At 44.5% G+C, this 13,286-nt stretch overlaps 1 protein-coding gene across 1 annotated transcript; it reads left to right on the forward strand.

The window, feature by feature from the left end:
- The first annotated feature begins 1,167 nt into the window (after positions 1 to 1,167).
- On the forward strand, positions 1,168 to 10,153 carry Mc2r (melanocortin 2 receptor). Its single transcript, XM_048363298.1, has 2 exons — positions 1,168 to 1,198; positions 8,387 to 10,153. The coding sequence occupies exon 2, from the start codon at positions 8,492 to 8,494 to the stop codon at positions 9,392 to 9,394; it is 903 nt and encodes a 300-aa protein (XP_048219255.1). The 5' UTR covers positions 1,168 to 1,198; positions 8,387 to 8,491; the 3' UTR covers positions 9,395 to 10,153.
- Positions 10,154 to 13,286: the final 3,133 nt, after the last annotated feature.

Genomic DNA, 13,286 nt, shown 5'->3' on the forward strand with positions numbered 1-13,286 from the left:
TGGTGTAAGCAGGGCCTTCCTCCAGGAAATGCCTGTTTCATCCACCATGTCTCACCTGATTTGAGATGGATGGAGGGCATGTGTGCTGGGGCTTCTGGGAGAGACTGCTTCATTGCCAGGGTAGGCCAGGGCAAATCACTGTATACACCTTTGTTTCCCTGATGGATGAATTTAGCTCCTCTCTCTGGCCTCGGTCTGCTTCAGACTATCCCAAATGCCTTTTAAGCTGGGATAAAACATTTTCCAACTCACATTTTAAGAAATCACTCCTAGTTTGGCCTCATCCCCAAAAGAGCCCAGGTCCACTTCCAAACTTGTCCTAAACCATCTTTTAGGATGAAGGTATGCCTCAGGAGTAGAGCTGTGCTTAGAAAGTACCTTGTCCTGAGTTCCAGCTACAGGACACACACACACACACACACACACACACACACACACACACACACACACACACAGGTTAATGTATCTGAAAACAAAAGTCATCTTTCCCTGAGAGCTTTGCCAAGCAGAAAATACCATTTGTACTTCAAACTGAATGGTTTTGCTTTGAATAATGGTGCTATGCATGATAGTCTTTCTGTGACATTTTTTACTCTGAGAACTGGCAGAATGTGAAGTCCATGGATCTTCTTTTCTGGGGGGAAGGGATATACTCTATTATGCACCCTTGAACACACAAGTCTCTGTTTCATCATTTGGTCTTATGAAAGATGGGTAATTGGGTTATTTCCTTCTTTTTAACAAGATAAATGAGTCAAATGTTCATAAGATAGCTCTGGAAGTTTGCTGGCAAGTTAAAAACAAATTCTTCCTGAATCATTGCCTTAAAATCTCAGTTTATTTAATTCTATGGTTCTACAATAAATGCATTTAAAATGACATTTGAAGGAGCAAGATTGCAGTTTCGTAACTGGCTATAAACATCATTGTAACACTGGAAGCAACCTTGTCTGACTGAACCTAGGAAAATCGTGGCTTAATCAGACTGTTCCTTTCTACTTCTCTAACTTCACATTATCAGAAATATGCAACTCATTTCATATGACATTTTTTCCAAGGTTATGAAAATAACTAGCTGTCTCCCAGTGATGCATGTGTTCCGGCTCTTCTTGATCCAAGGTCCATTTGCTTGCTTTCCTCTTCAAAGCTCATTCATTCCCAGACATCCTAGTTAGAAAGTTCCTGCTTCAGAGCCGAAGGTAAGTACATGTTCTACCGTTTTCTCAGCTTCTTCTGTGCTTTTAGACCATAAATAGCGCAGCTAGGAACAAATCTGAGGAAAGGCTATATTCACCATGCTTCTGAATAGCTCATCTTTTTAAATTATGGTCTTTCCTCCTAGGAGTATATTGTTTTCCTAATTAAACTATAACTGACTATTATTTCATTATCTAACTAAATAATTCTTCTGTTTCTAATGAATGTATTAGCTTCTCTATTCTTCAAGGACTGTAGCAATTTGTTGTTAGATGAAATTACTGGTGGAAAAAAATTATGCCTCTTTTATTCCTTACTGAAATGGCCATTTTTAACCAGGTCAACCTTTCTGTTTTAAGAAAAGGAGGGTTACACCAGCAGAGGATCATGGTGCTGCCATGGGGCCGGCTCCTCAAAGTTAGTGTCTGAGCAACACCCCCGTTGTTATCGTGGGGGACCCGTGGGGGACCCGCGTGGGATGGCACATGCTCACTTCTTTCTCAGTGCTCAGTAGTCCTCTGACTTTCTTGGCAACAGCTTGGGGTGTAGGAAAAATAAGACTGAAAACAACTCAGTCACTGGTGACTCGTGCCTGTAATCCTAGCTACTCAGGATGCTGACATCTGAGGATCACAATTCAATGCCAGCCCAAGCAGAAAAGTTCATGAGTCTCTTATCTCCAGTTAACCAGGAAAAAAAAAGCCAGAAGTAGAGGCATGACTCAAGGGACAGTGCCCAGGCCCTGGGTTCAAGCCCCAGTAGAGGTACCCCCCCCCCAAATAGAATGAAAAGCACATTTGTTATCACATGCTCCTTCAAAGTGCTCGGCACTTAGAAAGTGCACATTCTCCGCAGCTTTGAGAGGCATATGCCTTTGCGGGCTGGCCTCTGGGCTTTTGATAAACAGAGCTATTCTTCACATTTTTATTTTTCTAAGCTGCTTTAAGATAATGTCCTCATTCTTCTCCTTGAACACAAACACACATTTTCATTCATGCATATCCGTGCATATACATAGGCATCTGTGCATATATAGACACATGCATACACACACACAAACAGATGCAAAGTCCAAAAGGGATAGAAATGGGAAGCACATAGGCAGAGGTGTAAGAACAAGGCCTTGAACTAGACTGGGAAGGGGGAAGTCCTCCTCCTCTCTCCCAGCAGGAGGGTGGGACTGTCATTCCGCCCCTGTTGATCCACAGACTTTAAGGCAAGCAGAGTCCACCAGGATCCACACAGCCGAGGATATGCATCCCAAGACAGCGCTTTATACTAGCTCTTGCCTGACTGCTTGGTGTGAGATGGAGGGCAGGGGCCCTAACTCTGCCTTTTGGGAAGCCTTGCGCTGGTAATGAAGGCCGACAGGAACGAAGGCAGAGGGTGAACGGCTGGCTAACAACCTTAGCTCTTCAAGGCATGCCCTGTGCCTTCTGACAGAGGAAGAGGCTTGTTCCAGCAGCAACATCAGGCAGTTTATTCCCCCCCCCCCAAAAAAAAAGTCATCTAGTCATCTCATTCATTTTTCTAGGCACATTTTCCATCTGACTTAGCCTAATTAACTTGTGATGAGATCTGTCTACTCAGTGTAAGGAGAACCTCCCAGATGACCAGGGTAGGGCTTACCCCAAGGACTCAGAATACGCTCCTGGTATCTTCCTATTAGCAATGTGGTTATAGAAATACAAGCAGAGACGGTGCCAGTGCAGCTGCCTGTAACCTAGCTACTCAGGAGGCTGAGATCTGAGGATAAAAGTTAGAAGCCAGCTAAGTTAGAAGGTTTACTCAACTCTTATCTCTAACTAACCAGCAAAATGCTAGAAGCAGAGCTATGGATCATGTGGTAGTGTTCCAGCATTGAAAGAAAAGGTGAAAGGTCCTGAGTTCAAGCCCCAGTACCGGCACATGTACACACACGTACTCACACAAACACAAACACACAGGAGCAGAGCTATGGGATCACAGTGAGCCCCTGTTCCTTTAGGATAGGAAGACAATTAAGGCAAGTCTACATGGGGCACGAACGGTGCAAAGGATTGACTGCCCTGTGCAAAGCCAGACACGAGCAAGATGCTGGCACAGAGGGGAGCCAGAGGGCCCTGGGGGCTTGCAGAGGAAGGGTAGAATGAGAAAAGGTTATTATGGCATCTGCAGGTGACTAAATTGTTCTCAGTAAGAAGCCAGGGTATCAAACTTGAGAAACCTGAGTTCCCATCATCTCAATGCTTCTAGTAACTAAGCAAAGTGCTAGAAGACACAGAAGACATGGCCCCTGACATGGTGGAAAAAACAGAACAGATGAAAAAGGTGCTAAAACAACCCAGGACTGACTATGGAGCAGCAAAGGGGCCAGAAACTCACTGGGAAATTCCAGGTGGCTGACATTAAGGTCACCAGACAGCAGAAAGGGAGGGAGAGCACACTGATTTCCATCTAGAAGAATCACCTTTGACCCAGGAAGGACCCGGGGCCCTCCCCCTTCTAGTTTGTGTAAGCCAGAAAGCATAAGCATGTCGGGAATGTCATTTGCTCCTTGTCATTCCTGCCTGGTTTTCTAGTCCCGCTGAGGATATGAAAGAAGAAGCTATATTATACTCAGAAATGCTCTGAAATCCATAAACCTGCATGTATGACTCTACCTGTGACAAGAATGAGGCTTCCTCCCTGGATGGTCATAAATGATTTTTTTTTAATAGTTACTCTTCAGATAGCAACCTGTGCCCAGTACAAAGGCAGTCCTTTGCTCTGTAAGAACAAGGACATACGCCAGTCACTGTGACCTTGCTAGTAATCCAAGCAGAAGTTGGCTACTCCTAGTAACCTAACTAGAAGTTCATACTTCCTTGGGATTTCATTTCTTTCAGCAAGATATTCATGGAGAAAATCTACAAATCCAAGTTGGGTGTAGTGGCACATGCCTGTAATCTTAGCACTCAGGAGTTTAAAACGGAATTATGAGTTTGAGACCAATCTGAGCCTCCATCTCAGGCATCAAACAGGACAATCATTCCTTGGAATCTGCAGTTCCAAGATCCACTGTGAATACCAGAATCCACAGCCCCTTATAGACAATTATGTGGTATAACCCATGCATATCCGCTTCACACTTAATACTCCCTGGACTTGGGATACCTAACACAATGTAAATAGTTCAGAAACTGTATTATTTAAGAAATAATGGCAGCAAAATCTGTCCATGTTTAGTGTAGATACCATTTTTAAGGACATTTTTGAGCTAAGTGTTGGTGGCTCACACCTGTAATCCTAGCCACTTAAGAGGCTGAGATCCGAGGTCTGTGGTTCAAAGTCAGCCAGGGAACAAAAGTCTGTGAGACTCTGTTCTTTATCCTGAATCTCACACATTTTTCTGTTTTAACAGAGACCCAAAGTAGCCAATGTGAGCTGCCCACAAAGCAGCTCACAAAAGGAATCATATCTCTTAATAGTTGAATTAATTAATAAAACAACAGTCTTCTGCGCAGTCTAAAACTGAGCAAGTTCTACTGGCTTTACCCCTCAGTGTCACACGGTGTCGCTGTTGAGAACGGCTTGCGATAGAATTTGGAGTTGAGTGGCCAGGTAAAGTCTGAACAGAGTCTCACAGACTTTTCTTCCCAGGCGGGAAGACCTCGGATCTCAGCCTCTTCAGTGGCTAGGATTACAGGTGTGAGCCACCAACACTCAGCTCAAAAATGTTTCTTTAAAAATGGTATCTATACTAAACATGGACAGATTTTTTTGCTGTCATTGTTTCTTAACACCTCACAGAGAGCTCCTGGATCCTCTGGGACATTTTCGACCCCATAGCAGCCCTCCTGGGGACACTAACCATGCTGGAACTCTGGCCTGCTCGCTCCTTGCTGTGTACACTATTTACCGTCTCCTTCCTTCCTAAAAGTAAGTCTTCTCAGGGTTTGTGTAAATTCTTTTGGTTTTGGTGCTCAAAACTAAGAAGTCTAATTCTGGCATCTATTTTACAGACAAAAAAGATGTCCCTCTCCCTCTGAATAAAAACCTTCCTGACTCTTCCACAAATGTTTGTTTATTTCTGGTGACCCAGGAGATGTTTGGCCCACACAGGCCCCTGGAAGAAAACTGTGTGCTGGGGCCCACAGACCCCATGCTCCACCTCTTCTAACGGACTGAAGGCTCCCACTACCTTAGAAGGAAAGAAATCAGCCTTCTGAGCTCTTGTAGATAGAAACATTATTTAATCTATAAAATTTCAACTCAAATGGCCTCCACTGAATCTTTAAGTCTCTAACATGTGGGGTTAAAAAAACAACAACAACAAAGAAATCACTCAGCTCCTCACACTCTGTACCTGCTTTTCTAAACCTATCTGTTTAGAAACACCAACTGCCAAGTGTTGGGATTACAGAGGTCACATTCTTCACACATCAGCGAGTCATGATGGGGCTCCTCGGTGAGGGACCGAAGTGAAGGCAAGCCGTGTGGGCTCTGCCAGCCCTCCAGGGCAGCCAGGACTGCTCAGGAGACAAGCCATTGACTGTCTGTGTTGGCCTTTCCCAAGAGGACAATAGGCCACATGCCAAAACTCAGGCAAGGACACAGATACGCTGCAGGCCCTGGAGAGCTCAGGAGAGAGCATCAGTCACCATGGTGGGCACAGACATTCAGAAAGCTTAAACAAAGGTACAATGGGTTTCCATAGGGAGAGGAGAGGCTAAAGAATTCCAGAGGAGGCAAAAATGAGCATCTTCAAGACAAAAAAACACATCCACAATGGAAAACACGGAAGGGCCGGAAAGAAAACAGCTTACAGACAGATTTTATTTTATTTTATTTTTGCCTGTCCTGGGGCTTGAACTCAGGGCCCAGGCACTGCCCCTGAGCTTCTTTTGCTCAAGGCTAATATTACTCTACCACTTGAGCCACAGCGCCACTTCTGACTTTATTTATGAGTAATTTATTGAAGGTAAGAGTTTCACAGCCTTTCCTGTCCCGGCTGGCTTTGAACCTCATTCCTCAGATCTCAGCCTTCTAAGTAACTAGGATTACAGGTGTGAGCCGCCAGCTCAGACAGATTTTAGAGCCTTCATAGCCACATGGTTTTTGCTCTCTGTACTTGGGGTACTGGGGATCAAAGCTAGGGTCATTGTACATGCTAGGCAAGCACTCTACCTCTGAGTTATACTCTACTCTCTTGATTTCCTGAGCCAGGATCTCACTATATAACTCGGGCTTGCCTCACAGTCCTTCTGACTCTGCCTCTACCTGCTTTAAAAATGAAATTTTATTTTGAAGGCAAGGAAGATGAATTTTGTTTTGTTGTTGTTTTGGTGGGTTTTCTTTTTTGAGAACCTCTCTGACTATTTCATTGGTTAATTGTGTAAATTGCAAATTTATTTTTAGTTTGTTTTTAAAATTACCACATCATCAAAAAAATAACTTCTTTATTCACTCATGGTAGTTGTGTGTGTTTCTGAGGAACAAGGAGATGGCTTGAGGCACGTGTGCTCTGTGAGTGACTATCTCAGGTGATTACACACCCACTGCCTTAAACATTTGTAAGAACCTTCAAAATCTTTTCCTCCCAACTGTTTTGAAACATAGATTATTTTTTACTATAACCACTCTAGGATGCAATAAATAACAAAAACATATCCCTCCTATCTAACTATAACCCATAACAGTGCCCAAACCATTGACCAAACCTCCCCAGCCTAGTGGTCTACTGTTAACTTCCATGAGAGAAACTCTTTTAGATTTCACAGATGAATGAAGTCAATAGCTTTTATTAAGCCCCACTGTGTGCCAGGTACTGGACAGGCAATTAACATGTAGCATCATAGATACACCCAAAGCATGAAGTAAAAGCTTTATAAATTAAGAACTGTTTCCATTTACATATTTACAAAGATAACACAGTGGTAGAGCATCTATTTTTTGGATGCACTTTATTTCAGTGATTACTAATCTTAGATCATAACAACAATTAACCCTCACAAAAAGCTTTTGAATCGTGAAAATAAACTTGGTATAGGATGCTGCCATAGGCTACCTGTCCCTAACTAAAATCAAATCATTGTTTAATCTTTTCTTTTGTTTTGTGTCCATATGGGGGATTAACCACAGGACCAGGGCACTGTCCCTGAGCTTTTTCACTCAAGTCTGGTGCTTTACAACTTGAGCCACAGATTCACTTCTGGCTTTTTAATGGTTAATTGGAAATGAGTCTCGGATTTATCTGTTTGGGCTGGCTTTGAACTGCAGTCTTCAGATCTCTGCTTAGCTTACTTAGCTTCCTAAGTAGCTAGGATTACAGGCATGATTCACCAATGCTGCACCATAGTTTAACTTAATATTCTCTCTCTCTCTCTCTCTCTCTCTCTCTCTCTCTCTCTCTCTCTCTCTCTCTCTCTCTATCTCTCTCTCTCTGTCTCACTGACTCTCATATAACCACACCTCTTTTTCTCAGCTTTCTCTTCCAAGAATTTTGGAAAATTTCCAAGAGTATTCAAATATTTTTAAGAGAAAGAAAAATGAGTAGACAAATGGTGAGCCACAAGATATATTGTCACTAAAAATATAAACTTCCCCAGAGGCTGAACAGAGTTAACACGTCAATGCCTCCAGTGAACACCAACTCTCTTCTTAGAATCTACCCAACACCTTTTCAGAAAAACGTGTGACTTCTCTGGAATACAGTACAACCGGGCAGCAGTCCTCGGTAGCCGAAAGAGATGGACTTAGCATTTCCAAAACTGACATTTTTATCTTCCTTTGCATCCTACCATCTAATTTGAGGAAAATCAATACCCACTTAGTGGTGTATATAGTTATAGACGTTTAAATTTGGACTTGTTAATACATTCAATGTGAGTTTTTATGGTGTGTGTATGGTCGGGGGGGGGGGTAGAGTAAAGGTGCACACCAGTACTGGGGCTTGAACTCCAGTATACACCAGTACTGGGGCTTGAACTCAGGACCTGCGTGCCAGCCCTTAGCCTTTTCACTTAAGGCTGGCACTTTATCATTAGTTGAATAAAAGAGCCTCGCAAACTTGCCTTCCCAGGCTGGCTTCAAGCCACGATCCTCAGATCTCAGCCTCCTGAGTAACAAAGTTCAAAAATGTGGGCCATCAGTGCACAGTTTGTAGTCCATTTTGCAATGAGTGCTTTTTTTATACTCTCTTTTAAGCAACTGAGTGATTTTAACCTCCGCTCTCCAGCAAGCACTACGAAGAAGAAAACATACTTGAAGAACCACTGGAGTTTTCTGTGAGGTCATCTCCAAGCACCATCCCTGACTACCACAGGCGAGAGAAATGAGGCACGTTATCAATCCATATGAAAACATCAACGGCACTGCAAGGAACAACTCAGACTGCCCTCCTGTGCTTTTGCCAGAAGAGCTATTTTTTACCATCTCCATCCTCGGCATGGTGGAGAATCTCATCATCCTGCTGGCTGTGGTGAGGAACAAGAATCTCCAGGCTCCCATGTACTTCTTCATCTGTAGCCTGGCCATTTCTGACATGTTGGGCAGCCTGTACAAGATCTTGGAGAACATCCTGATCATATTTAGGAACATGGGCTATCTCAAGCCTCGTGGCAGTTTTGAAACCACAGCCGATGACATCATAGACTCCATGTTCATCCTGTCTCTTCTTGGCTCCATCTTCAGCCTGTCTGTGATTGCTGCTGACCGCTACATCACTATCTTCCATGCCCTGCAGTACCACCGCATCGTGACCATGCGCCGCACCGTCCTTGCCCTGTCCCTCATCTGGACATTCTGTATAGGAAGCGGCGTCGCCATGGTGATCTTCTCCCATCACATCCCCACGGTGCTCACCTTTACATCGCTCTTCCCACTGATGCTGCTCTTCATCCTGTGCCTCTATGGTCACATGTTCCTGCTGGCCCGCTCCCACGCCAGGAAGATCTCCACCCTCCCCAGGGCCAACATGAAAGGAGCCATCACCCTCACCATTCTCCTTGGGGTCTTCATCTTCTGCTGGGCTCCCTTCATCCTCCATGTCCTCTTGATGACCTTCTGCCCAAATAACCCTTATTGTGCCTGCTACATGTCTCTCTTCCAGGTGAACGGCATGCTGATCATGTGCAATGCGGTCATCGACCCCTTTATATATGCCTTCCGGAGCCCAGAGCTCAGAGACGCATTCGCAAAGATGATCTTCTGCAATAAGTACCAGTGGAATCATTGATCCCTGACCTTAGGATCCATGAGCATAACAACCTAACAAATGTTATGGCTGTTGCCTTCCTTCCCTTCCTCAGTGGGTGGAGAGGGGGTTTGCCATTGCTTAGTTCTTTATGAACAATCTTGCTGTAGGTGGAAATCTGATGACTCTGTAACTAGAGAGACAAGTGAAGCACTGAAAAGAAGCATATAATACAAAGTACACAGGTGGATGTGTGTTTTCTATGGATACTGACAAGCCTGTCCTGGGAGGCCTTTCCAAGTCAGAGGCCACTGCAACTGAACTCTGGAAAGTAAAACGCCAGGCATGGTGTTCATGAGCTTCCCACTACTGCCAAACATACATGAGATTAACCAAATGAAAGTAGAGGTTTCCGAGGGTCAGTTGGCCCATTTGCTTTGGGCCTGTGGAGCAGTAGCACACTGTGATAGAAGTACATGGTAGGGATAACTGCTTACCTTGTGGCAGCCAGAAAGCAGAGGGACAAAGAGTGAGGAGAGAGAAGCAGAGACAGAGACACTGGGATCTGAAATCCCCTTTGAGAGCACACCACAATAACCTAAGATGTCCCACTAGCCTCCACCACTTCCTAACAATACAACACTAGAGACATAGCCTTTCGCTTGTGGGCCTAAGCCACAGCAACAAGTGACTCCTCCATCAAGAAACTGTAGGGTCCTGGTAAGCCAGAAGTTCTCACTAATCACCACAGGTGATTTGCCTGTCTCCTGCCGCCATTCAGAGTTCCTTATTTTCCCTTCGGCTCCCCTGCCACCTGATGAATGGACGGTAAACCATTTCAAATCTTGGAAGTAGAGTATAAATGATAAATGTCAAACAATGAGCTTTGAGTTTTTAATGATACATAAATTTTTATTCAGAGTAAAGCTCATTTGGTATCAGATCAGCCTTAAAACACATTCCTGTTGGAAGCAGAGGTGCAGCTGAATTAGTAGAGCACTGACTTTGAGAAAAATAAGTAAATAAATAAAAAGCTCAGAGACAGTGTCCAGGCCCTGAGTTCAAGCACTTGGACTGGCAAAAAAATAAAATAAAATTAGCCAGGTGCCCATTTCTCATGAGTGTAATCCTAGGAAGTTAGATCTGAGAACTGTAGTTCAAAGCCAGCCAGAAAAATCTATGAGACACTAATCTCCAATTAACTACCAAAAAGCCAAAAATGGTGCTGTGGCTCAAAGTGACAGAGCTCAGGAACAGCGCCAAGGCCCCGAGTTCAAGCCCGAGGACCAGTACTGCATATACTTTTTATCTTTTTTCCTTTCCTGGCTCGATCTCCTCATGCTTTAGAAGTACACATTTCAAAAGAGGAAATACAATTTTAATCTACGCAAGCATATATAAAGTCTAGAGGAAACTGACTATTGGGAGCAGAAAGTATGGACAATCTTTGTGTGTTTATCCAAATGTGAAAGGAAAGGCTTCCAATATGCAATATGTGTTTTATGCGGTAAGAAAGAGAGGCACAGAGAGAGACCAAGACTATCATGCTTTCAGACTATGAAGAAGTCAAGACCAAACAGCAATCCAAGCGACAGGCTGAAGACCTGGTAGAGACCCAGGCAAACAACCCTATGACAGCATCCCTACCCCCTTCACAGGCAAGTCTGAAAAGCAGAGCATTTTCTGCCATCCTTTCCCCCCGTCAAAGATATTGAAAGTGGCATCCTGACTAGGAATAAAAGAAAATATATATTTAAGTTGATCATTTTTTAACAGGTAAAGATAATTTGTGGTTGGACACTGGTAGCTCACACCTGTAATCCTAACCACTCAAGAGGCTGAGATCTGAGGGCTCAGATTGAAGCCAGTCAAGGCAGGAAAGTCCATGAGATTCTTATCTCCAATTAACCACAAGAAAGCAGGAAGTTTAGAGTGCTAGTCTTCAGCCAAAACACTAAGGGATAATGTCCAGGTCCTGAGTTCAAGATCTAATATCAGTACACACATGCGCAGACAAAAGATGATTTGTGGAGTATACACCTAAAATGATGATAGTGGCAGTAATGCGAACAGGACAGGATGTAAATGGGGTCAGCGGACGTCAGTTGTGAATGTCCCAGAGGGCATGGGTGGAGTGGGGAAAGGGGGCACTGAGAAGTGAAGAGGCTCGAAATAACACGGTGAAACCTCTTCACACAACAAATGTATAATAATTCAAAAATAAAATAGACTAAACATAAGTCATAAGAGGCAGGGGAGATTCTGGTGGCAAGTTCTTGCTACGCTGAGGGTTGGCTTTGGGGACAACGGAAGGAATGGAGGAGGGATGAGAACATCAGGTGCCTAGTGAGGCCAAGTCACGTGGGACCTGCGGCAAGGGCAGTGTCCTCCCAAGAGACAGCACTTTGTCCTTTGTTCTGGAAAAGCCAGTCCTGGCACTTCAGAGCAGACTGTCAAGGCATGAGGTGACAAGAGACCAAAGAAAGAAACAGATGGGTCCGGGATCACATGAAGTGATTAATTACTCTCCTGCAGATAGAAACATGTCTTGGGAAAGCCCAACAAGACCAGAGATGCCCACACCCCAAGGCAGGAGGAGGAAAGGGGGCTGTGTGCACAATTAGACAAAGGTGGGCTGTGGCCAACTGCAATGGCCTTGGCCTTTCCCAAAGGCTCACATGCCCATCTTCGGTTAGGAAGCTGTCTGGTGCCCACGTCTCATGCAGCATGCTCACATGACTGTCTTTCCAGCCTTGTCCTGTCGGGCTCGGGGTGCACCAGCAACCTCGTGCAGGACAAGATGATGGCTAGCACACGATTGCTACAGTCCTGTGGAGGGGGAGCCTAGCCCCTCAGGGCTGCCTTCCACGGGTTCCTGTGGGAAGACAGCCAAAATAGGACAGGCACTGGGGTGACGCATTTCCTATGTGATGTAGGAGGGACAGGACCATCAGGAGCAGAGGACCAGTGTCAGAGTTAGGGAAAGGTTTCCATGTGGGTATGTCAAAGCCCTACTACAGCTCCTCACCCTCTGTTCCGCAGAAATCCTCATTTGATCCTTCCTCCCAACAAGCGGCCATTCTCCTGTTTGAGACTGTTTAAGCAAATGATTTGAACAAGCAGCCTACAGACATTCAATGCAAGTGAGTTCAGAGTGTATGAGAAACTGCACATTTCTGGGATAAGATCAAAAGGCGCTGTATAAATAAATTACTAAAATGAAACCTCCTTATGCACAAAACTAAATATAATTTTATTTAACACAAAATCTAAAGTACAGCCTTACAAATGCTTTTTAAAGTGCTATTTACGGGGCTGGGGATATGGCCTAGTGGCAAGAGAGCTTGCCTCCTATACATGAGGCCCTGGGTTCGATTCCCCAGCACCACATATACAGAAAACGGCCAGAAGTGGCGCTGTGGCTCAAGTGGTAGAGTGCTAGCCTTGAGCAAAAGGAAGCCAGGGACAATGCTCAGGCCCTGAGTCCAAGGCCCAGGACTGGCCAAAAAAAAAAAAAAAAAGTGCTATTTACACCCTTGAAAGAATACCGTAGCACATGCTTTTCTGTGATTAAACTGAGTGTTGTCAACAAAATGTAACGTTCCTCTGAGATTGCACTGTCCTGAAAGGCTGTGGAGAAAGGCAGTGCTGCGGAATTTCCATCATGAATGACTCAAATGGTAGGGTTCTCCTCCATGGGGGGCTCTGCTGCCCTCCTGTCTCTCGCTTGTTGACTGTGGGCTAAGGAAAGTCACTTAGAAAGTCTGTTCTTCCCACTGCCCTCAGTGTGCTGTGTGTTTTGAAAGGCTAGTCCAAAAGCATCAAAAAAGCAGGTCATTGATGACTTGTGCCTGTCATTCCAGCTATTCAGGAGGCTGAGCTATGGAAGATCATCATTCAAAGTTTGCTCAACTCCATCTCCAAAATAAGCAGC

The sequence above is a fragment of the Perognathus longimembris genome, chromosome 15 (assembly GCF_023159225.1).
Source record: "Perognathus longimembris pacificus isolate PPM17 chromosome 15, ASM2315922v1, whole genome shotgun sequence".
Lineage (NCBI taxonomy): Eukaryota > Metazoa > Chordata > Mammalia > Rodentia > Heteromyidae > Perognathus > Perognathus longimembris.